The 25729-nt window shown below is 45.5% G+C and overlaps 3 protein-coding genes and 1 non-coding gene across 4 annotated transcripts; 1 reads left to right on the forward strand and 3 right to left on the reverse strand.

The window, feature by feature from the left end:
- Nucleotides 1–225: 225 nt before the first annotated feature.
- LOC128714861 (helicase domino) lies at nucleotides 226–20681 on the reverse strand. Its single transcript, XM_053809742.1, has 15 exons — nucleotides 20583–20681; nucleotides 19587–20494; nucleotides 19092–19263; nucleotides 18799–19012; nucleotides 16289–17616; nucleotides 15261–16195; nucleotides 14815–15001; nucleotides 14227–14363; nucleotides 13961–14147; nucleotides 12381–13874; nucleotides 11096–11995; nucleotides 10518–10742; nucleotides 4469–4504; nucleotides 1074–4244; nucleotides 226–1008 (listed from the first exon to the last, which is right to left on the reverse strand). The coding sequence occupies exons 1-15, from the start codon at nucleotides 20679–20681 to the stop codon at nucleotides 226–228; spliced, it is 10776 nt and encodes a 3591-aa protein (XP_053665717.1).
- Nucleotides 15084–15186, reverse strand: LOC128716569 (small nucleolar RNA Me28S-Am2589). Its single transcript, XR_008410052.1, has one exon. It is a non-coding gene; the product is annotated as a small nucleolar RNA Me28S-Am2589 (small nucleolar RNA).
- Nucleotides 20682–23708: 3027 nt separating the features above from the next.
- Nucleotides 23709–24695, forward strand: LOC128714695 (DNA repair protein RAD51 homolog 4). Its single transcript, XM_053809570.1, has one exon. It carries the CDS (start codon nucleotides 23709–23711, stop codon nucleotides 24693–24695), a length of 987 nt encoding a protein of 328 aa, XP_053665545.1.
- A 188-nt stretch (nucleotides 24696–24883) lies between these two features.
- LOC128714040 (zinc finger CCCH domain-containing protein 15) lies at nucleotides 24884–25557 on the reverse strand. Its single transcript, XM_053808917.1, has 2 exons — nucleotides 25421–25557; nucleotides 24884–25355 (listed from the first exon to the last, which is right to left on the reverse strand). Exons 1-2 carry the CDS (start codon nucleotides 25555–25557, stop codon nucleotides 24884–24886), a joined length of 609 nt encoding a protein of 202 aa, XP_053664892.1.
- Nucleotides 25558–25729: the final 172 nt, after the last annotated feature.

The following is a 25729-nucleotide window of genomic DNA, read 5'->3' on the forward strand; positions in this document are numbered from 1 at the left end:
TTATGTTTAGACTTTGAACAGTGTTCGAATATATGTATTTTCAAGATTAAAATCGAAACTACTTCCTCTTTTTTGCTTTCAAATACCTCACACGTCCATTTTCTTACTCATTTTACAAACTAAATTAGCAATAATCTCACATACTTTTCCTTTCCTCCTAACCGTACCGAACCGTTACATTAAGTCGGTAGCAAATTTTGCTTTTCCTTACCACTACACGTATGCTTATTTCGCAACGTTCGGTGATTGCTTCTTTTTTATCATACTCACCTGTGGCGACTGCTGTCCGGGCTGTGTGGCGTTTGTTGTACCACCACCACTGTTCGGTCCACTACCGCTTGCGGTCGAACTCGCCACTACTGCAGCGGACGACACCTGTGTGGTGCCGGCGGACGATGCAACCCCGGGTGCAGACGCACCGACCGAGGTAGACACGGTAGTAGTACCACCATCGACGGTAGCCGCTGCTTGCACTATACCTGTGCCGCTTGTGGTAATGTGTTGCTGCGCAGCAGTTTGCTGCTGCAGTGTCAGTACCTGCTGTGCGGCGGAACTAACTTGTGCGGTAGCCACGCCAGTGCTAGGCTGGGTTTGAACTGGACCGTTGCCGGTTCCGGCGGTGTTGGTACTGACACCACCACTGCCAGCCGCGGATGTGGTGGATTGATTTGCATCGGGTCCAGTACCTACCACCGTCTGCGATACGTTCGGCGAGGTTGTTACGGTCGTACCAACCACTTGTTGCTGCTGTTGTTGTTGCTGTTGCAACTGTTGCGGTTGTTGAACCGTGACGGCCACCAGTGAACCGCCGGGTGTTGTCTGCAACCGCACGGGACTGGCATTGGAGCGTGCCGATTGTTGGCTTTGAATAGTGTTGATAATCACCTGCTGCGGCTGTGCGGATGGGGTACTTCCCGTCACTTTAATCGTACCGATGTTTTGACCCGGTACATGCATCCTGATGTTGCCGGCTGCGAGTGCCTGTGCGGCAGAGGTTGCCGATACCACCTGAAATGTAAAGTGTTTTTATTAGCTGTACGCTCTATCACCTATTCACATAATCGTACACCCACCTGTATCGCCTGTCGATTGGGCTGTTGTGACACGGAAACTGGAATCATTCGGCTGACACCAGTCTTACCGAGCACTATTTGCCCACCGGTTTGGTGAGCATGGTGTATGACATGCTGCACCTTTTGCATCGTCATCGTTGTGCCGGATGCGATATTTTTCGAACCCTGCAGGAACAGCTGCGTCGGTTGTCCCGCTTTACCGGCCACGTGTGTAATTTGCGCCATCTTGCCCGCGCCTCCTTTGCGTTGCTGCGCTAGGAATTGTTGCTGGATGTGCAGCTGCCGGACCTGGCTTTGATTGCCGATCGTTTTTAGCTGGCCGGGCTTCACGTGGGACAGTGTCATGCCGGTTGCGGCCACGGTACCGCCGGACGTTTTCACCAGTGTCGCTATCTGCTGGCCGCCGGATGTTCCCGCCTGCTGTACCTGAAGGTTTGCCTGTGCGAAGATTTGCGCCTGCGGAATGATCTGTTTGTTGTGCTGCTGCTGTTGCTGTTGTTGCTGCTGCTGTTGCTGACTAATGATTTGACGCTTCACCATTAGCTGCATCTCGTTCTCCGTTACGGGGCGTGTGATCATGTGCTTCGTGCCACCTAATTGCTTGATGTACTGCATGCGGGGTTGTCCCTGTACGACCTGCACGGTTGCGATCGTACTTCCGGTACCGGTTGCTACGGCTGTCGGTGTCTGGGACACGATCGTGCCGCCGGCAGCCGATACAACCTGCGTCACGGCATTGCCACCCGTTACCGTGGTCACACCGGATACCTTCTGAACGACGGCTGTGCCACCAGCGGCCGTGCCAGCGGCAGCCGTTGCCTGCTGTACCTGAACCGTCTGACCGACCGTACCGGTCTGGATGATGTTACCCTGAATGATGGCCGGGCTAACGATCGTTGGCTGGCCGGCAGCCGTTTGAAGCACGGTTGCCGTTGCACCACCGGTCGTAGCAACCTGTGTCGCCGTCCCCGGATGTAACACCTTCAGCTGCTGCCGCATCGGCTGCTGACGGTAGAATTGAATCTGCGACGTGTTGACCGGCTTGCCCGCACTCGTTACCGTCCCGACGGAAATCGACTTTGCGACCACGCCCGACACTTGCTGCGCTCCCGCCATCGACAGACGCAACTGGGCGGTTTGCAGCTGGGCCGGAGTAAGTCCACCGCCTAGACTGCTCACACTGACTACGGTTGGGCTCTGCGAACCGGAACGCTGATGCAGTACCACTTCCTGCAGTGTCCCCGTTGGTGCCACAATCCGCTGAGCGCGCAGGGCGGACGTCGTAAGGGTGGCTACCTGTGTGGGCTGTATCGTGGCACTGCTGGCCGTACCCGTTGTCATGACGCTTCCGAGCTGTGCCACCGAAACGACCTGCGGAATCGATTGGCCAGCAACCTGGTTTACGATAGAGGATTGGGACGCTTGCGTAATGGTTGCGCTTCCACCCTGCAGTAGCTGCTGCGACGATTGCGCCGGCTGATGGATGGATACGATCTGTGGCTGCGATAGCTGGACCGAATTCACACCGGACATGGTGGTGACCGGTGTCGTTAAAACGACCGACATTTGCTGCGGCTGTCCCGGCTGGCCGGACTGTTGCGCGTTACTACTCTGCTGTGCCGCCACCTGTGCCAACTGCTGGGACAGTAAGTTCTGATTCGCCGGGCTGGCAACGATCGCTTTAACGATCTGTTGCGTTTGCTGTTGTTGTTGCTGACCCGGACTGGCGCAGATGTTAACCACCGGTTGAGCGGCACGACCAGCCTGCACGATGGTAGCCACGGTCGAGGTAGCGTTCGTTGAAACGCCACATACGACGATGGTGGCCTGCTGTATGCCCTGCCCAGTCGCCGTAGTCGTTATCTGCTGACCTTGCACGGTCGCTTGCTGTTGAGAAATGGCGTGCGCTTGGATTTGCAGCTGCTGCTGAAGTAGGTGCTGGGCGGGAGTTGCGACTGCCACCGCCTGTACCGTTGCTGCAGATGGTTGCTGTGATTGGACCACGGTTTGCACGTGCGATCCTGCCTGCTGCTGACTCGTTACGATCGGTTGCACACCTACCAATGATGCGGCTGCAACTTGTTGAGCTGTAGCTACGACGGCTGTATGCGATGCTCCGGATCCAGCCTGCTGCTGTGCATTTTGTTGCTGCTGTTGGGCTTGCGCTTGTTGCTGCTGCTGTTCTTGGACAGCTGTCATTTTGTGCTTTTCCTTCAGGAACCGCTCAGCACGCCGCGTTGCTATTTCGACCGGTGTCAGTGGCGTATCGAACGCTGTGATGCCATGTTTAACCAGCACAAGCGCATGTTTTGGATTCTTCATTGCCACCGGCAGCGTATTGGTGAGCGACGGTTTCCCCAGTGCGGGCTTTTTGCCCAACGCCGTCCGTAAATTATCGAACTTTTGTCGCATCAGTTTGATGAAAGAACTGTTTGCATCGTTCATGTACAGCTGCCCGGTGCGCATGGACCGTATCTGTTTCGGTGGTGAAGAGCCCGCAGTCAGTGGCGGCGAGGACGACGTCGTTGGAGACTGTTTCTGGGGGTTTTTGTTCTTTTTCTGTTTTTTCGGACTCTCCAGCAGCTTGCCCTCTTCGCGCGGCATTATGACGGACTCGTACCGATAGCGGCACTGCTTCGGCAGCCGATAGGTGCGTGAAGTTTGATTCACAATGTCCGCCACCAGATCCCAGTTCGGTACGTGACCCGGGGATATGAGCATCAGGTTCAGGGGCAAACCCTGCAGATTCTGTATCACATTCAGGATTGCCATGTCTTCGTACACCGTCCATTCCGGTATTCCACCCTCCGGTTCGACCGGTGGCTTCATCGGGATGGTGGTCGGTTTTATGGCCAGCATCGGTGGGAACGGTTTGATAATGCCCTTGTACCGTTGCAGCTTGTACTCCTTGCGCAGCTTCGCTATCTGCGGCGTGGGCCGATCGAACAGAGAGCGCGGTGCGTAGTAGGTATCCTCGCGACGAATCTTCGGTGGTCGGCGCCCGTCCGGATAGAAGCCGGCTTCCGAACGGCTACGCTTGTAGTCTTTCTTCACGTACACTTGGGGAAGCTCACCCTCCGGGATGATGTCCGACGTATCGTACAGAAACGTCAACGAGTGATCCACGTAAAGATCGTTATCATCTTGCGGGGGCGTTGGTGGACACCACATCTGTTTGGTTTGGTTTTGATCAAGAGATGTACGTTATTACCAAATGGACATACCCTATTGTTTCACTATTCCATACTAGATTTAGCGTTAATTAAACTGAATTAATGGAACGCGAAGTAAGCATAATTGAACCGAATAATTATCTCGATTAAAGATCAATTATAACTAAAGCTAGTACTATTGGAATACGTAAAACAAAATGGATAAGATATTCTGATACTCACCGGCATCTTCTCCATCGTGCTATCCGATATCCATATCTAGAGCATTTCCGCAGTACACACATGCGAAGAGTGCAAGTTTTAGAACAAACCGAGATGAAGATAAATAGAGAGAGAGAGAAAGAGAGAGAGAGGGAGGAGAAAAGAGAGATATTACAAATCCGTACAATTATTTTGTTAATTTTGGTTTGCGTAACACAATGCGCGCAATACCGAAGCGATGCGATGGATCTTGACATGCGCAATCACATTCGTCCACCGCATCTCGCGTTCGGCATCACGGGCAGTGTGCTGCTATTCAGTCGCTGACTAGCAAATCTTGTCTTCTTAATAATTTTCTGATGCTTTCGAAACTTACACCGTCCGCGGAATAATAGTTTAGTTTTCGATTCTTTGCTTTTCTTCCGCCAGTGATCGCTCAATTACTGTACAAAACAAATGGAACTATTAGCACTTCTTGGTGTTGTTTAATTTCTTGTGAACATCTTGGATTTCGTTGTATTGTTGCATTGTACTCGTGTGGGACTGGCGATAATTTTTCGGTTGCCCTACGATTAATTTGCTTCCGCAAAATATACAAATCTATCACATTTTAAATTCCAAGACCAAGTCCAGTCCAGTAGGAACTGAGGGTAACTTTGAGCTTCCACTAACAATACACACCTCCTATATTCTAATAGAATCGCGATCTTACGTTTGCTCTTTTGTGCTTCAGTATATCATTCGAATGCATCAGAAATTACAAGAAAAAATTAACAAAATAAATCATCCCCTTGCTGTTTGTTGAGTTGTCTGAATAATATGTGTTGCTTATATGTACGTTCGCAAGCAATCTTTATAGAACACTTTCCATTTCTTCGTATGTTCAACGCCATTCCAGTGACCCAAGTCTGTTTTTTTTCCAGAAAATGTAACTACTATTCATACGTGCAATAAAATATCAGGGCTCTTTTTTCGTTTCGTTAGTTTCTTGTTTTTGGTGCCATAAAGATTGCAGAATCCAGCGCATAATACAGTGCGGTTCTGCGTGTTCTTATGTTCGTTTTGCTTTATAAAGCGCGATTGCAATAATAATTTTGTTTGGGTCATTTTAATGCGGGTATCAGTGTAAGAATTATCAAGAACGTACAATAAACAGCAAGTTACGGTTTGGATTTTTATCTCGTCCTTATTACTATTCATTATCATCTCTCTCTCTCTCTATATATATTTCTATGTATCTCTCTTTTTCTCTCCATTGATCTATTTCATGTTTTGCTTCAAACTCGTTTATACTTTTGCGTTCTCGTCATATTTGCTGCTCTAGATACAAGGATATTGATACCACCACCAACCAACGAGTAGTTCTCGCTACCACAAGGAACATTGTTCATGTGTTTCTTTTCTTTCCAGCACACTGTTCATACAAATGGTATCATCTTTTAGGTTTCGAGAACCATTTACGCTTCCGACGAAGCCGCTGAACGATCTCTTGCTTTGTGACACCAAAAATTGATCACATTCGTGTGAAAAGAACTTTCACGTCGTACACGGAGAGCCGTTCTGTTAAATTATCAATGTGTTTCCTCTGTTTTTCAATCGCATTCTTCTTACATCATACTTGGAATGAATTCATCAACTCAGCATTTACTCAGCAAGGACAATTGTTTATTCTATTAATTTTTTCTCGCAAACTTTCGCTTCATAGTTGCGTATGCCTTTTCCCCGTTTTCCATATATTGCAATATTGTTTTCATCGAGCATTTTTCTGCATCTTTTTCCCTGGGATATTGTTATTTTCGTTAATAGTGTGTTACTGCCTTTTTGTTTATCGTTTGGTAGGCTACGTTTATACACAAGTGTGATTTTTTGCTTGTTTGACCACTATTGCTCTTTGAATGGCTGCCATTCGTACATTCGAATGAGTTTGAATCGTGTCATGCAAATTGTTCCTTTTTCGTCAGTAATCGTTCCTTTCGTTATGTTACAATATGATTTGTTCTGGGCATTTTTGTTTTGTTTCTACATTAATCACTTAGGCAGCAAAGGATGGAGATGTACATTTTATCTTTTAACCATTTGTACAAGGTTTTAGACTGAAAAGAAATAAGAAGTGTCTAATCCACACTGATCCAATTTGTTGTAATTTGCAACGTTCCAGCTTGAATAATGTTTCGTTATTAAAAAAAAGTCAGATAGTTCAACATAACCATCTCTCAAGCCGTAATGGAAAAAGTAACGGGCCCGGTGTCTGATTTGTTAATTTAACATGTAAGTGGAAAATTAAACTCCCAGTTACCAAACTGAAAATCCGCACGGATAGAACTACTCTACTTCGATATAGTTCGCCTGATTTTACTGCAGTTATACATGTCATAAATCGGCATTCGGCAGCAAGTAAAGTCGTTTGTATGCAGAGTAAAATATTCATAGAGGTATTGACCTGTATGTTGCGTTAGACAGGTATTACTATTATGATTCTAGGCTGTACAATGCAGAAATAATCTCGTGATTGTTTCTTATTATACATATATTTACATTATGGAGTATGCACTGTCAATACCTGCCACAAATATTTAGACGAAGATTTGCAATCTTCAAACATGCCATGCCATACGTTGTTGTTGGATAATTTATAATCTTTTTCTCCGAAAACAATCAGAACCGTAATGCAACATTTCTTCCAAACTTCACTTTTAACTTCCTCACCATACCTGCGTTGTGGCGTGTCTATAAAAGTAAAAGCTGCGTACAAAAAACGCATACACAAGCGATATGTTTGATCGACGATCCCGGCGTAACAGGACCGCGTATACGATGATCAAAACGCAATTTAAAGACTAATCCTGCATATGAAGCATAGTGTAACCAACCAGATGAAAAGGATAATTATGATGATAGAAATAAATAATGTCGACCGCTCAAATGTACATTAATAAAATGCTATCACAATTAAACGATACACAGCGTTCACATCATTGTTGCGTCATTTTCATAATGAGACAGAGGGTGCAGGCAGACCGAGAGAGCTAATGTTGCGGTGGAGAAGGAAGGTACTATGGGGGATAGAACTTGGCTTATTGATTAAATGGATCATTATTCCAACAGATCGGGACATTTCCTCCGGCACAATATGCAGTTAATTACGGGACAATCAGTCGGTTAATAAAACGCACATATGTAAGCGTTTACGGATTCTAAAAATATTGGATGACACCAAAAACTATAGCAAAAATTCACAGTATGTTAAATCCCGCGTATGTGTCCAATTTCGGCGATTTGTCTTGCCACCTGTGTTTGATGTGATCGGGATGGGAGTACAGGACGAGACTATAATAATAACCGAATGTACACAGATGTGAACCCTTCTTCGTTACATCTACATAGCAGTATTTGCCCTAGGAGCAAAGTTTGCAACAACCAATTCATAATAAATTAGGGTAAACGGACACAACTTGCCGCGAAACTGTTCGTCCAATGGGGTTGTGCTTTTAAAATGGTGCAAGAAACATAAGAATATACTAAAACTAACACATTTTCTATCGTGATCGTCTTTGTATAACATTGTCTACAAATACTTTTCGCTTACATGATAATAGTTATACTTTTCCCAATTTGGACCAACCAATGTCTGACAGTGGTAGTAGAGCGCGCAAGCAGTTGTCAAAGTTTGAAATGCTCGTAAATATATACAAACACTGTGATGTTTTATGCGTTAAAAACAAAATCAAAAATAAAATATGGATACACCAGTAATGTTCACGGTTTCCCACAGCAACCTTCTAAAGTTCCACCATCAAACTTCGCCATTTCCCAATGGATCGTTCTCTTCGTGAGGCACGCAAAGTAAAAGTTCTTCCTCAGAATCGAACGGTTTACTGGCAAGCGAGGTTGAAAGCGGTGTTGACGACCCAGACTCATCGTGCACTTTTTTCTCCGATTTCGGCCGTCTGTGCTCTTCAACATTAATAGCATTCATCTCCGAATCGCAACTGACATGATTGTGTACAGCAGAAGATTCGTGTAGATCACTTTCTTCCCTTCGAATCGTTCCTCTCGTAAGCCACCCATCTAACGTGCGATTACTAGTTCCTCCTGCTCGCTGTTCTTTCGCCGTATTGGGAGACGTTACCCTACCGCCAGCCTTTGATAATCGCTTCAACTTGCGCAGTTTGGGATTTGTAGGCGTTGGAGTTCGGAAACCATCGCTCACTTCCGGTACTTTCTTCGTAGAGTTGGTGGCGGTCTTCAAAAGGTCGTTCACAACAACCTTCAAGCTCCGCACCACCACGTCTTCCTTTGCTCCTACAGAGCTCACCACTTTCAACTGCTGACGTTCGGTAGTCGCAGAGTTCGGCAATTCAGAGCTGTGATTCGAATCGTGGTTACTAGTAAGTGCCGTTTTGATGTTACAATCCTCTGACAGTTTTGACACTTCGGACATTGAAGACGATTCTTTTTTGTTGAAACTGGATCCCTCAGTTTCATCAGCCAACGACTTGCTGCCACTATCGGTAGCATGATTTGAATTCTGTGAAAGTTGTGGTGTTTTGGATCTATTGGTACGCTTGTAAACCGGTAGCTTGGGACTATCGTCCAAAGTCCACAGATTAATCTCCACCGTTCCGTGCGAACGCGTTCGTGGTGTAGTTTTAGTCATACTCGACTCGTCAACATCATCGGACGTTTCATCGACTGTAAGATCACCACCTGAAGATACTATGGACGATGTTGGAGTAGCAATCGGTGTCTTACTCCTGCTATCAAACGATCGACCGCCCCTTGAAGTGGGTCTCGACTGTTCCTTCACATTGCTTCCGCTAACCGCTGCTGAAGCATCTTCATCTTGAGCCATTCCCGTACCAGCGGAATTACTGTAGTAGCTGTTCATTTGATTCGAGTCTGAATCGGGTGCATCATTGGAATCCACCATCACATCCAGACTGCACTCGCTATCAAACTCATCAAGCGATTTCAATAAAGTCATCGTTGTTACCACCTCATTGCCAACACGATCACGTTGTTGCTGTTCGTGCGAGACGTGCGATGTGCGAGTATCAGCGGAGCTAGCTGACGAACCTCCGGCTGTCGCGACAATCACGTTCGATGAATCTGCAGTAGTGTTACTCTTTACTGCAGAAACAGAACTTTGAACTTGGCGTGAGAGCTTTACTCGCGCATTGCTACTATTGGTAGCGTTTACTTTCGGTAATTGTCGAAGATTATTGCTACTATTTAGCATTGCAGCCCCTAACACGATTTTAGATGCTACTGACAATCGTCTTGACATTCGCCGAATAGTAACGGTGGTAACCTCTTTTCCCGATCCAACCTGATTTTCACCCTTGGCAGAAACGCCAGGCTTCCTAGTTTTCACATTTTTTGGAAGGATGTCCTCCAACGGATCCACTTCGTCTTTCTCCGATCCGTCCTCTGGACTGTCTATCGCTTCCGAATCGGAACCATTTTCCTCAAGAAGAGATTCTTCTTCACCTTCCTGCAATGTTTCAACCGAACTATCTTCATCAACCTCCACTACTGACGCTCTTGTATGGCCCCTTCTGGCATGTTTTGTGTTCGGGGAATTGTCAACTGTGTTGGCATTTCTTGCACTGCCTTTCACTTGACGCAAATTTGCTGCTCTACTAGTTTGCTGCCGACGTACAGTTTCAGCAGACTTCGAAACAGCTACTGGATACTTTCGTTTGCCCAGTATGGTTCCACCGGATTTGTTATTAGCTAAACCTTGCTTAATGGTGACACCACTCAATTGATGCTTCTGTTGCAATTTCTGCTTTGCAGACGGCACCCCCCTCCTGCTGTTGAATGTAAGATTCTGTCCTCGTACATGGAGCCCATCGTCGCTTCTACTATCACCACTATTACATCCATCGCCCTTGGATATCGACGTCACTGTATGGCCTCTGCCAGTAGTTCTTGTCTTTAACGTCCTTCTGTCATTATTAGTCAATGTTGTCAACCTCGATGGTCGGTCATTTCTGCGCATCTTGCGCTGTATCTTCCTACTACTACCACCACTTATAGCTCTATTACTAAGATGAGTTTTATTAACCTGATTTTTGGCATCCTCCCGGGAGAAGGTCAGCAGGTCGGCATGTTCCTCTGCTTCGCGCTTCCGAGCAGCTTCCTCATTACGCCTCTGTTCCGCCAAACGATTCGCCTCCCAGTCGCGTTTCTGCTGTTCAATCTCTTGCTCTACCGCTTTCAACTGCACCGCAGTCCAGGTACCTTCGGTGTCCTCTACAAAACGCATAGCGTAGCGCTCGACAGGACTCAACTTCAAAAGACAAAGAAACGCAATATTAGCTTCAAATACACATTTCACAAACGAACACTAACGATCTACCAATGGCAAAAGCAATAATGGATGCTGCTATGAACCCTTGCTATCTATGCGAACAATTTGTATGAGAACTTTGATGGCACTTGGCTACGCACAAGTATACGCCATGCGCCGTCTGAGACTGCATTGGAATATTTTATACCAACCAGCAAACAATGAAATGAGCCTTGCATTCAAAGAATCAGCTCAAATCTCCAATCCATACGAATCGGATCACTTTGCTAACGTTGGAAAGCATGCAACGGTATGTGGTATGCAGCAATGTGAGTTACCATAGTAAAACGTACCTGTTTAATTAGATTCTGAACTTCCTTTTCTGCTTTGCTCAACTCCGGCTCCTTGCCATCAGCTTCGCCCGCCGCCAATTTGTCTTCATCGATCGGAATGTTCTCATCGAACTCATCCAAATCGGCCGACGCTTCGGCTTTGGCAAACTTGGCCGCCTGCACGTCCTGGTCATCTTCCGCAGCTGCCAGCGCAGATTCGAACACATTTATCGCCGATTTGTTGCTATCAACTTCGCCTACAGCTGGTAACACTGCAGCAGGTGTCGAAAGGTTAGCATTTAAACGATCTTTTCGTTCACGATCACGATCCAACACCTCTGCCAGACGAGCTGACGCATCCTGCTCCACATTATCCACCGTGAACAGGTCCTGGATGGTAGTAGAACTCTTGAAGTAAGCTGTCGTAAAATTGCCACCCTCGATCGCCAAATCGCCGAGAATTCGTTTCTGGTTCGCTTTCTTCAGTATGTTTTCCTCGATCGTCTTTTCGCTCACCAGCCGGTAGATGTGCACATCGCGCGTCTGACCAATCCGATGGCAACGATCCTGTGCCTGTGCGTCCATTGTGGGATTCCAGTCAGAATCGTAAAATATCACAGTATCGGCGCCGGTCAAGTTAATGCCAACGCCCCCGGAACGGGTAGACAAAATGAAAGCGAACATGCGCCTATCGTTGTTGAAGCGCTCCATCAGCACTTGCCGCTGTTCCACTTTCGTTGTACCATCCAGTCGCAAATAAATGTGCCCATGGTAGTTTAAAAAGGCTTCCAGAACGTCGAGCATTCGTGTCATCTGCGTAAATATTAATACGCGATGCCCTTCCGATTTCAGCTTCTTCAGCAAACGATCCAAAGTTTGAAGCTTTCCACAATCGTACTGTATTAAACGGGGATCCGGAAACTGCGAATAGAATACAAGAAGTTAGTAAGACTAGTGTTCAGAATATGTAACTAATTCGTGTTGTGTATGGGTACGCAAAACAAATGTTGCATCACGACAAAAGCTGCACAGGATAAGCTCCACGCAAAACCATTTAAATGATGCTCGTAACTGTATGATAGTTCCATAAATTTCCTGCCATAAGGCTAGAAAAAAGACGATTATACGCCAACAGGAATGCAACGTCAAACATATTCTAGCTCCATTGCAAAAACCGTTTTCGAAGATAAACCCAAAACGATTGATTTAAAGAGCAAGCATAAACCAATCATATGGACAATAGTTTTGTTTCAAAAATAGTTTTACTACATTTGGTAAAGAATTTGGTATACCACAAAATGCTTACCTGTGTACTCATGGCAGATATAATCGGATGCAACAGCTGAATTGCTGGTTGGATTTGTTCCGCCATTGTTGCCTCCCAATGTTGCTCGACATTCAATTTAGAAGGATGCGGATGAGACACTTGCAGGTATGGCGTCGGGGCACACACAGCAGGCACAAACAGGACAAAATTTGAGATCGTAGCACGCAATTCATTCGCTCGCTGGTCAATAGTTTTTATCGCTTCGGAGAGACTCCAGCTTGTATTATTGCCTACGCTGCTATGCGCCAACGTTGCCCGCCGAGTGTAATATAAGCCGGCAATGCCGAATGGAATGAGCTCATTAGATCGCTGTTGAAATTCTTCATCAATCAAAGCGCATAGCGTTTCCCGCAGATCTTTGCCATAGATTGGTGCTGCATCGCAACGCTTCGCATTGATACGCCCGAGTAGCTCCAACACTTCTTTTCGACGCTCCTTTCGCGATTCTTCGATGCATGCCAAATAGAACTCGGTACGTTGACGTGCTTCTATTTCTGCTGACTCGGATGTCCTGCCCGAGACGCTTGCATTCTTGTTCGAGGAATAAGAATTTTGTTTTAATCCCTTCATAATCGTTGCGGCCAACGTGGATGAGATCTGCGTTTGTTGACCAACATTTTGCACCATTCGACTGACACTTGCTGTGGTGGGTAATGGCGTGGATGTATTCACATTTCCCCCCTTTGATTGCAACGTTGCTATTCGCTGGGCCGGAACCACACTGACTCCACCCGTCGAGGACGATGAAGCAGGCCGGTGAAATATCGTCTGATTATTGCCACTAACTGGTGGTTGCAGACGACCGGTAATGATGTAAGATTGTGAAGTAGTCGTACCTAATGTGCCGGACGCCACCTGAGGAATGATCTGCACTACCTGTCCAGCATTTAGCCGGCTTTGTTGTTGCTGAGGGGCGCTCACAGACATGATACTACCACCAGCAATATCACTTCGTTTGCGCAGGATTAAACCAGGCGACATGCTCCTGCTGCCGCTTATTCCACCTACAGCACTGCTGGAATCTATTGCTGTTATTCCCGCCGCTGACGATGTACCACCCATCATCATTAACACTGTCGACGCAGGGCGCTTCCGTACGTCCATTGCTCTCGAGTTGATTCCCGAACCGATGAGTGATGATTTCTTATCTAAGGATGCTTCATGATTTACAAGCGGAACGAATTTCGTCCCTTCAGTCTTCATTGCTGGGCTGGTACCTACGCGAACTCCCGTACGGGCACTGACGCCGACACGATTACCACTACCGACCGATTCCTGCACGCGAACATCCGGAATACGGACGTGCAATCGTAGTTTCCCAGTAGGACAACGTGGAGGTGCCATTGGCGTTGAATCAATTTCTTCGATCAATCGTTTCGGCATACAAAGGTGCTGTGTCCGGTGGGCCACATACGCAGGCAGCAGTAGTTCCAGTTGTATTAACACTAAATTTAAGGAAGACAGATCAATTTGCTGCAATGAAGGGGGAAAAACATGGAACGTTAACCCGGTGTGGAGTAATATCATGAAAAGCAGCTTTATAGATCGTTATAACTTACAGTGAACGGATCGTAGTTGAACATGTTGTAAACGAGAGAGGCCGTCTTTATGCTTATGCCCTCCATGCGAAACGGTGATATCGTCGGTCGTTCTTCGAACATGTTCGGATGGTTACACACTTTTCTCAACTGCATCAGAACGTTGATAACACTTAGCAGATTGCCGGAAGCTAACGTTTCTCTCGTCCTGCAAAGATTTTTTGAACAGAACCCGAATAATCAATTGAGAAACTATCATTTGTCACTGAAACCCGACTGATACTCACTTTGCTCGACTCATGAAGTCATCGTAGAGAAAACGTTGACGCTTCGATAGTCTACACATTACCACGTGTTCGTACTTTTTCGGCATTTGCTTTTCTACTTCCGACTTCAACCTCCGCAACAGAAACGGCCGTAGAACCTAGAGAGAGAAGTACATTAATACGGTTCGACGCGGTAAACAGTTCAAGTAGTATTATTTGAAACAATTATTAATTAATGTAACATTATGATTATTTACCACCAAACCCAAGATAAACGAAACAAAACCACGAACAAAACAGGAGACAGCACAACGCACACACAAAAAACATATTGCCATAGTATGTGGTTGGTACCACCCCGACAGACGAAAGAACAATAAAAAATATATGTTTTAGAGTTATTTTCTTAAAATTAAATGCCAAAAACCAATTTCCCGACAACATCAAGATGTAAACGTGTATTAACAGAACACACTTCACCGAAACCGACAAAACACACATGATGATTAACCAAATAAAACGGACTGCTTTAACGCGGCCACAGCAGAAGCATCCATAAGATAAGATGCGTAAATAATCATAATATTACATTACGTACAGGGTACAGACCTTGTGAAGGCGCTTGATAATCGTCTCATTGTATTCGGAGTTGCCTTCAATCATCCCAGTCATTGGGTTCGAGAACCATTCCTTGAATTCACGGTGCGATTGAAATATGTGGGGCATCAGAAAGTGCATTAACGACCACAGTTCCATCAAATTGTTCTGCAGCGGTGTACCGGTGAGTAACAATCGTCTGAAATGCAGGAAATACACATTAGGAAATGTAGAACAACACTCATTTAATACGCAATCTTCTCATGCAAGCACGCGTTAGAGATTGTATCAGACAAATGCCTCGTATAAAGTCATCTTAAAAAAGGAAAAGTTTCTCTAAAACAGAGGAACAGCTCCCATCAGATAATTTAACGTAAACTTTTTATCATCATGTTTATGAAAACGTCTCATGCAAATAAACGCAGTCCCAAAAATAGAAAAAAAAACGGTATACTCACTGTTCAGTTTGAAAGTTTAGGAGCAGTTGCCAGCGTTGAGATTTAAAATTTTTAATGTTCTGTGCTTCATCCAGGATCAGATACTTCCACTTTTTCCGCCGGAAGCTTTGATGGTCTTGTATGACCAGCTTGTAAGACGTAATGCATACGTGGAACGCGTTCACCTTAGTCCAGCCGGTGCGCTTAAGCTTGCGCTCCTTTGGTGTACCGTAGTAGGTCAATATTTTAAATCCCGGGCACCATTTTTTGAATTCCATTTCCCAGTTCAGCATCACCGAAGATGGCACTATGATCAAATGTGGACCCCAGTTGCCCTTGACACACGCCAGATGCGCCAGCAGCGAAATCGTTTGAATCGTCTTTCCCAAACCCATTTCGTCTGCCAGAATACCGTTCAACTTGCGATCATGCATCGTCACGAGCCAATCCAGACCAATATGCTGGTACTCACGGAGCGAATGTTTCAACAAGGTGGGTATCGGCGTCACGACACTGGTCGAAGACAATGTATTGCCTTTGGGCTGAATACTTTCCGCGATTGCTGCCGCATCGTTTAGCATATCGTCTTTATCTGTTTGACTCTTGCCGGACACTCCCGTGGCCGAGGTTGATCCAGCCAAACCAGACTCATCGTCTAGCAAATTCTTCAAACCGATTGCTTCCTCTTCGGCTTCCATCGCACATTCACTTTCCTCCGATTCCTCCTCACTGATATCCTCATCGTCTTCAGACCCGGTCAGACCTTCGCTATTATCGTCATCATCGGACGGTGATGAGTCGGACATGGGTTGGCTTCTGGTTCTCCGCCGTTTTCGATTCCTGGTCGAGTCTTCTTCTAACGTATCGTCATCAGAATCAACATCCATTGTTTCACCAGCGGGAGGAAGATTTTTGTACTTTGCCATTAGTTCCTCAATGCTCATCTCATTATCAGCCTGGAGGGAAATGTAGGGGAAATTTAATCTCATGTTATCAACACTAATGTTATAAGGCGCAACTGTACACAATCGTACTCCATTCATACTTACATTCAACTCATCAATTTCCTTTTTGTGATCTTGATTTCGTTCAGCCTTTTCTTGCTCCTTAATCGTGTCTTCGTAATCCGTGCTGTCTTCATCGGCACTGAAGTCCTTGTCAGCTTCCTCATCTTCTTTCGCAGCACTTTCATCGTCCTCATCGTTGTCGTCCGGGTCAGATAACACAATTTTGTCGCGATTTTCCAAATAATCTTTCGGCAGATTCTTCAGGAAATCGTCCAAATCCATTTCGGACTCTTTCTGCAGGGCGGCCACCTCATCTTTGGTGCCATCCTCTGCCTCTGCTGCTTCCGCTTCCGCCTTTGCAATCGTTTCCTCATCATCGTCCGAACTTTCCGCCTCGGGTCGAAACTCATCGTCCGAACCCGTAAGTCCACTGCGCAGCGGAGACGAAATGCGGGACGAATTTAAACTTTCGGCTTTGCTGCCAGCGGCTAGGGTGGTGCCCGCGGACGTCTTGTTCATGCCCTCAACCAACTGCTGCGAGTATTTTTCCGTCTGATCGACAATGAAGCTGAGTTGCTGGTCGAGAGCCTTCTTCCGTTTCTCGTCCAGTTTCGTCTGCTGCTTGTACTCGACCAACTTTTCGGCATTCGACCAAAAAGTTTTTATTTCCTTCGCCACGAACGCGGCTATCCGCTTCAGTTGCAGTTCCTGTGCTTTTTCCGCTCGCTGGGCTGCCTGTGCCTTGTCCTGGAAGTGTTTCTGAATCATGCGGGCGCACTTACGCGCACAAGCTTTCTTCCACTTCCGTTCCTGGGCAAAATCCGCTGCAAGCCAAACCATTTCCTCCAACAGGTAATCCCAGTGGGCCTTCGGCCGTCCGGGTTCCTGTACCTTCGGTAAGCGTTTTTCCGTCCATAACCCTTCCTTTTGCAGTTCCTGTACACGCTGCATAACGAATACCTCTTGCCGGGCTTTGTTGGTGTATTGGTCCGAGCCATTGCTATTTCCTGTCGGGTTTGCAGCGCCATGTTGTTGACCGGTCAATGTTCCAGAAGATGCATTATTGCTGCTTCCGTGCCCAAGTCCAGGTCCATTCTGTTGAATGTTATTGAGACTCCTAGATGAGGATCCCGCAATACCAGTGGTGCTGCGATTGCTGGATACGGTAACACCTCCACGAAGGCTTGCCAAGTTCGGCCCATTAGTTCCACAGGTAAGTGCCGGTGTTGTGTTTCCACCTTCCAGTAGCTCGCTCTTTACCATATGCGCACCAACAGCAACGGGTGCAGGAACTTGCTTTTTCCTGTCAATGGTAGAAGTTGCTGGTGTGATGCCAATTCCAACTCTGTCCGGAATAATCGGCGTACCACCTTAAACAAAAATAAAGAAACAGCCATATTTTAAAATCTGTATTCACATTTCTAAATAATCAGCAAAGACAAAAAACGTAATCAAACAAGCAACCAAAACAATGCATCACCTTTCGGTAATACACATTCCGAATGAATTTCACGGTTATTTTCATTACAAGACAGCCATCTTTTTTTTGCATATTACACACTAAATATGTTTGACAAAAAGCTTCAAGTTACACATCGACGATTCTAATATTGAAAGCTAGTGATAAATATTTTAGTGTTTAAAAGTTAACTAAAATAAACGTTCATCAAAAACGCCTGCAGGGAGAGCTGGAAATTGAACAATTGCATGCGTTCAGAAATGAAAACAATGTACTACCGAACATTCATGTTCCCCGGCAAAGCAAATGAAAATAACTAAACAAAATTATAACATACATTCTGCAACTCAATTGTGATAAAGCCAAAACAATGCAGTTTTTTTTGTTACTTGTATTTAAGAGACCTTATGTGAAATCAGCATGCTAGCAGCGAAATGTCTTGCCAAGATGCAACAATCTAGCAAGAATTACATCAATAACACTTGATTTACCATCCTTCTGTGTACATCAAAAGGTCATAAATCATAACAAATGCAAATGTAAGCACTAGAAACGATGAAACAATGTTAAGAAATAACAATCACAAAACAGCTATCGTAACAATTCGTAAAGAAAAGAATAATAGTAAAACAAGGTGCGCTCTACCTGGCACCAGAAGTTGCGAGGAGTTTCCAAGTGCAGTTGGTACACTAATTTGCCCAAATACCATCCCATGGCGACCACCCTGCGGTCTACCGGGTATATGTCCTACAATCCCACGAGGGTTTTGAACGGAAGACAACGCGTGTGGTTGTTGCAAGAACGGCCGGACGGTAGGGATAAGATAAGGTTCAAATTGAAATAGGTGAGAATATGAACGGTTTTCAATTTTAAATAACGAGTGGCAAAATATTTTTACTGAACAGACACGCAAGCATAGTACTTCCCCAAAACGTAGGAAAAAATCGCACTTAATTGCTACTTCCATTCTCATCTCGATAATTCGTATTCGAAGGGTCTTAAGATTCAATTGTTTCAACGATTTTTTTAATATGGTCGGTTTTTCGCAGTATTTAACGCCTAAGAAATGTGAGAATATGCATACGAACATTACCTTGCTGACTAAGTTGAGCAACAGCGGCAGGAAGCGTCGTCGAAACGGCGACCGGCGTTGCACCAACACCGGGTATTTTGATTTCCGCTCCCTGTGGTAAACCAGTCGCAGTATCATCGCCACTAGCATTACCACCCAACGGTGTCACACTACCGATAGTGTTGCAGCTGCTACCGGGCGTAGTAGAAATGCCGCTGAGCGAACGGGTTGACTGCTGCAAGAAACATCATTTTAGTTGTATTAGACGTGAAATTTTGTTTACTTTGGTTGAAAAGTAACTAGCTGTTGCTTACCTGCTTCAATGCTTCTCCCGCCTCTTCCAGATTGCTAGACAATGGTTCCAGCTTGTACGAGCGTATGAAATTTGTGAATGCGGGCGTCGGTGGCTTCTTTCTCCATACGGGATATTCCATCATATTGCCGCCGGTTTGAAGAAAAAACAATTCGGCTACATGTTCATTGTATCTGTAAATGTAAGATGCAAACATTAATACGCTGTATATTAAGGGACTTCAAAGGTCCGCCTATTTGAATTTAAAATTCATGCTAGTATATCTATCATCACACTAAATGCTAGTAACGTTATTTTACCACACGGATATCGTTATGTTTGATTCGAAATAACCAAAAAATTATTTTCTAATGATAATTATTGATGAATAGTGATGATTACCATCAAATTTAGGAATGTGCTAGGATCGATTTCATGCCTTAACATCTTAAGATCGAGACAAAAAACGGATACTTATACAGATCATTATGAAGCACTTCAATAAAGATAAAATTACCTCTCTCTGATACTGCGTAATCGCATATATTTGTGTTCAAGAATTAGTTTCTTTAGCACATTGATATCAGTTTCTGGATCCGATTCAAGTTTGATGCGCTTTTTCGATACTGTGGCAGAACCAGCAACTGTTGAAGCACTACCAACGGTCAGTATCGTTTGCCCTCCAACAGCAGCCGGCGTGAAGGACGATGCAGTGTTTGTTTTAGTGTACAGTTTCCCTACCCCACTCGTTCCACCGATTCCCTCACTAGCCCCACCACCCACTTCCGTCACACTACCCGTACTCTCGACTCTTCTCTTCTCAGCAACAACAAACGTACTTTCGTCGCCAGAAACTTCACTTCCACCACCACCACCAATTTCACTTGCGTGTTGCGTACTGGGCAACACCACTACACCACCATCATCGACACCGACGACGGTTCCTCCTCCTCGTCCTCTGCCTCCGACTTCACTTTCAGACAGACCACTTCCTGTTCGTTCACCACCCGGCGTACTGGTAATGTTAGCATTATTAGCCTCGACGCTGCCACTGGCACTACTGTTAGTTGACGTGCCGCTGGCACTAATGATGTTGTTATGTTGCTGCTGCTGTTGGAGGGTATGAGAAGAAGCCGATGACAATTGATGCACGCTAGATGGATCTGTTGCGATAGTTACGTTGCTGCTAGGAGACGGCTGGTATGTCGGTGACGATTGCTGCGGTAAACCTTTACGTGGCGACGACAATGACGATGACGTCGCTGTTCCGGCAGGCTGCATTTGCTGACCCTGCTGTTGTTGCTCCCGCTGCTGGTGGTGGTGCGGCTGCTGCTGCTGTTGTTGAGACTGTTCCAGTTGCTGTTGTTGGTCTTCATTTAACGAGCGAGACATTGGTGTGGTGGAATCGTGCGTGCCAGTAGTTAGCTGCGGGATAGAAAGAATTTTGTATGAACACCACAAACGTAACGATAGCATATGAAACAATGCAGCGATGGAAATTTCCATCCCTTACCTGGACAGTATTACTATTGGTTGATGCTTTTCGATGAATCCCAGCAGGAAGGGCCAGGTTTCGACCACGTTGCCCTCCCGCCGTATCGCCTTCATTCATTTTTTATACATCTGTGAAACGAGGTGATGCAAGCGAAATAATGTTAGAAACAGAAAGTATGTTGAAGCAGCAAGCACATTAAGAGATTTTTTTCCACAGCACGATATCAGACAAATGCCTCGATTGTAATCTTATTTGCATATCCGTCTTTCCAGAATGGAACTACGAATCGCTCATTACAAAAGTAAGTAGAATGTTTCATCATGTTAAAATTGCCCGATTTTCATTCCCAGTTTGTTGGCTGCCGTGTGATTGATTTTAATAAAACGCAATTAAACACACCAATAGTTAAACGGACACCAAATCGGAGCGAGCTGTCGTTTCCATCGATGTATACTTTTGTCCGTTAATTAATTTTTCTTATTCCTTTGTAAACAAATCATAATGCAGGAGCACCATTGAAATACAAGCCGAAAAAGCCGCTCATCGAAGGCAGCTGTCAAACATTTATACGCGCCACATTCCCCCTCCTGCTTAATCACGAGCACACTGAAGTAGCCCAAGCAAGCGCGACGATCCTATCGCGGAGGCAGTGAGGTGGTGATGCGGCAAAGGTAGGCAGACAGAATGAAAGAAGTCAAAATCATTCCACACTTGCGTTTTTTCTCTGCTACGGTAATCTGGCTCCCAGAATGGCGGATGCGACACGATGCTGCGCTCTCATGTAGCACTAAAGAAGCACCCCTTTCGTTCCACACACGGTCACTACACATTGACCACCATTCGCATTTACACGAAATCGGGAACAGATGCTATATTCACCGGTAACCCCGACCGCATCAGCGAGATAAAAACCACAAAAGCGTTACAGAAAAAGTGTGCAAAAATGTGATTTAATGCGCTTTCTCACTAGCAACCAAGCCGTCTAATTTACTTCGCTTGTTAATCCCGTCGCACCATCGTAGCACATCGCTGGGAGCGTAAGTGCTGGACCTGTAGAGAAAAAAACCCCAGCGGCAGCCATCTTGCTTTTCGAAGCGAACCTCTTTTTCGGGCGAGTCCGCCCGGGCTGTCTAGGTGCAGAATAGGAAAAACGCGTTGCCTTCATGCGTACCTCAACAGGAAGGCAATTTCGATCCCAAGCGGAAGATAAATGCACTCATTCTATATTCGCACCAGCACACTACGCACTAATACGTTACGCCGCATTCGGAAATGCTAAATTTCGCACTTTTCTTTGTTCTGGTGAGGCAGAAACTAATTTTCTTCTCACACTCTCCGTATGTGCGAAACTAACGCGACGGCAGAAAATGAATGCTTCGTTCTTTTTCTCTTGCTTGTGCTGCCGGAAGCGGTAGTGATGGACACGCTTCGCATCGGTACGGTTGTTCCTGTCATTGTGCTGCTATAGCGATGGGTTCAATACTCGATTGCGTTTAGGCGCTTCATCCGAAATGGTGAAAAGTTTGTCAATTTGCTGCTGTTTAGGACTAAATTGAAATGTTAGCATTATTTTAACAAAACAAAACAATAAATTTTAACGAAACCCCTTAAACTGGATCTAAGTTACACTAGGTTCGGATTCATTGCTATCCGCGAACACGATGTGTTCTTTCCATATCCGTTATTCAAAAGTTATCGTTTTTGGGTTGACCAATAGTTTAACAGACTGTTCTAATAAAAAAATCAGTCAACGCATAATCTAGTGTTTCTGTGATATTTTGCATCAAAATTCAAAAGATATTACAGCTATTGAACGTTAAAACACATCTTTGAAAAGTGTATTGCCTGCACTGAACAACGTTGATTTGCTTGATTCACGTGTAGGTGCGGGTTATCCTACACATATGTTCATGAACAACTTAATAACCGACCGAGACAGCATTTGCGGGAGGTTCTGTTAGGTCATTTTTTTTGCAAAGAAAACTGCTACGGAAAGTTATCGTTTGCTTGTAGAAGTTTATGGCGACGATGCTTTAGCGAAAACACAGTGTTTTGAATGGTTTCAACGCTTCAAAAATGGTAATTTTGACATCAAAGACAAAGAACGCCCAGGACAACCAAAAAAGTTTGAAGACGAAGAATTAGAGACGCTTCTCGATGAGGATTCGTGTCAAACACAAGACCAACTTGGTAAATCGTTGGGAGTTACTCAGCAAGCCATTTCGAAACGTTTGAAAGCCGCCGGATACATTTAGAAGCAAGCAGGGTCCCCTATGAGTTAAAACCGAGAGACGTTGAACGGCGCTTCTGTATGTCTGAAATGCTGCTTGAGCGCCATAAGAAGAAATCATTTTTGCATCGAATCGTGACTGGGGATGAAAAATGGACCCATTATGACAATCCCAAGCGCAAAAAGCCAAATATCCATGGCGCCTAGGTTATGCTATGTATTTGGTGGGATCAAAAGGGTCCGTTACATTATGAGTTGTTGAAATCGGGTCAGACGATCACAGGTGACCTGTACCGAACACAATTAATACGTTTGAAGCGTGCCATAATCAAAAAACGCCCGGAATATGCGACCAGACACGAGGCTTTAATTTTTCATCACGACAACGCTCGGCCGCATGTTGCAAGACCCGTGAAAAACTATTTGGAAAATAGTGGATGGGAAGTTTTGACCCACCCGCCTTATAGTCCGGACCTTGCTCCGTCTGACTTTCATTTATTTCGCTCGATGCAAAACGCCCTAACCGGAATACGCTTCACTTCAGAGCAAGGCATCCGAAATTGGATAGATTCGTTTTTGGCCGGCAAGCCGGCGCAATTTTTTGGAATGGAATTCATAAATTGCCTGAAAGATGGGAAAATGTTATAGCTTCTGACGGGCAATACTTTGAATAAAATATATTGTAAGATTTTTCCACAATAAAGCATAACATTTCGCTAAAAGATTCCTGTTTTTAACTTGTACACTCAATGTAACCCAACTTTGTAATTCCTCTCGTTCTGTTCCTTACTTTCCTTCTAGCTTGATTAGACCGTCTACTCGTTTTCGATTTGTTTTGATTCCTTGACGTCCGGTGCGGATCAGCGGACGATCACCAAAACAAGAAATCAAATGTAATTTTAGTTTGTCGCTCGATGGCCGCCACACAATTAACCGCCGATTTACATCCGCTTCTTACCGAGTACGTGATTAAAAAGTTACAAAAGAATCGTCTCACCACGGTGTACAGCTTTGTCAAGGTGGAAGTAGAGCAACTGATAAGGATCACCAATCTTCCCGCCGAAAGTATTGTTTTGGTGAAAAATCAACTAATCGAACGTTTCGCCGGCCAGTACCGGAATGCACAAGCCCAAGCAGCTCAACCTCCGGTCCGGTTGGGCACGGGAATACATTCAGTCGACACATTACTACAGGGAGGACTAGTACCGGGTCACATTTATGAATTTTGTGGCGAATCTGGTACTGGAAAAACGTTACTATGCATGACGATAGCCGCGAATGTGGTACTGCAACGTTGTACGGTGTATTACATCGACACAAAGTGTGATTTTTCCGGCCAAAAGATGCAACAAATACTGGACAAAGGGCAGCGAAAGCTTACAGAGCAGGAACTCGGCCACACTATGGCACGGATTAAAGTGGAACGAATATTTTCACCCGAACTGCTGGTACAGGTAGTGGAAGAGCTAACCGCCGGAAAGCATCTGGAGACAGGGACGGATCTCAAACTGCTCATAATCGATTCGCTTCCATCGCTGTGGTACCTGTACCAAGATTCCCAAAGTTCCGTTGAACCTTTGGGTCTGTTGACGAAATTAATCTGCTCACTGCGCAAACTGGCCACGCAGCACAGTGTAGCGATAGTATTGGTTAATTTGGCAGTTCGCATGGTCGAAGCAATGGGAGGTAACTCAGTGGAGGGCAAACGGAAACTATGCCCAAATGGAAACTATCCTGCACTGGGACGCTACTGGGAAAGTGCCCCCGGTACAAGGTTGCTGCTGGAACGGAACGATGATCAACCCGAATCGATTACCCACCTGGTGCAGGTGTGGAAAAGTAATTACCTACGCACGGGTGAAAGAACGATCGTTCGGATGACGGTTGCGGGCGTTCGATGAAAAACAATGAGCTTCAGCGAAAGAAAATAAAAGTGTCTATTTCTATTCGGACTCGCTCCGATAGGGCTGTAAATAAAATCGCACCTCTAGCTAATATCTTACACAAGCGCTAAACATAAATCAATACACGATCATTAGCTTGCAACGTGAGTCGCACTACGATGACCTCCGGCCTGTTTGGTGCCGTGCTATTTTAGCATCCCGTATTTTTCCTTGTGATACATCTTAAGTACCTTTTTCGGTGGTACCAAATCTCGGCTTAAACCGGGACGTTTCTTCCTATCCGGTGGAAACGGTTTCTTCACCATTACCGTGGCTGCCGACTCGTCAACGGTGCCTGTTCCTGCATCCTGTTCGTCGTTTTCACTGCCAGCTTCTGTTGGCAGCTCTTTGCGCAGTATCAAATCGGAATCGTGTGCAAAGTTGCATTTACTACCGAACCTGCACCGACCCTTCTTATAACTCCAGCACACTTTACGCTTCTGTTCCGCCGTGTTTGCTTCCGGATCGACCATCTTTACGTGCTTCTCCAGACTGGCCAACTTGGCTTCTTCCGCCTCACGGAAGGGATTGCTAAAAACGCTACCCTTTATGACGCGACTGGTACCGGACTGTAGCATAGAACGGGCGCTGGGCAGCGGCACCGATTGGTCATCCGTTCTGTAACAAAGTTCATTCGAAATTATACCTCCATGTTGGACAACGAAACGGGCTTTGGTGCTCACAGAGTACTGGTTTGTTGTTTGATAGTGGGTTCAGCCGGTGGCTGATTTTGTGATCGCTGTCCCCCGGTACTATCATCCGATGAATCGGATGAGGACGATTCTTCACTATCGCCATAATCTGCTACTAGTGAAAACATCTCGTCAAAATTGTCATTGGCGGCAAATGGTGCTAATACCGCGTGAAGCCGTCCACAGACGTACGGGGTTGGGAGTTTACTTTACGTAAGCTCAGCGTCCCGTGCTGGTGTTCTTTTTATTGCGATTTCTATGTTTTATTCCGCTTTTAATTACAAACAAACACGAATTGTT

This window comes from Anopheles marshallii, chromosome 3 (assembly GCF_943734725.1).
Source record: "Anopheles marshallii chromosome 3, idAnoMarsDA_429_01, whole genome shotgun sequence".
Lineage (NCBI taxonomy): Eukaryota > Metazoa > Arthropoda > Insecta > Diptera > Culicidae > Anopheles > Anopheles marshallii.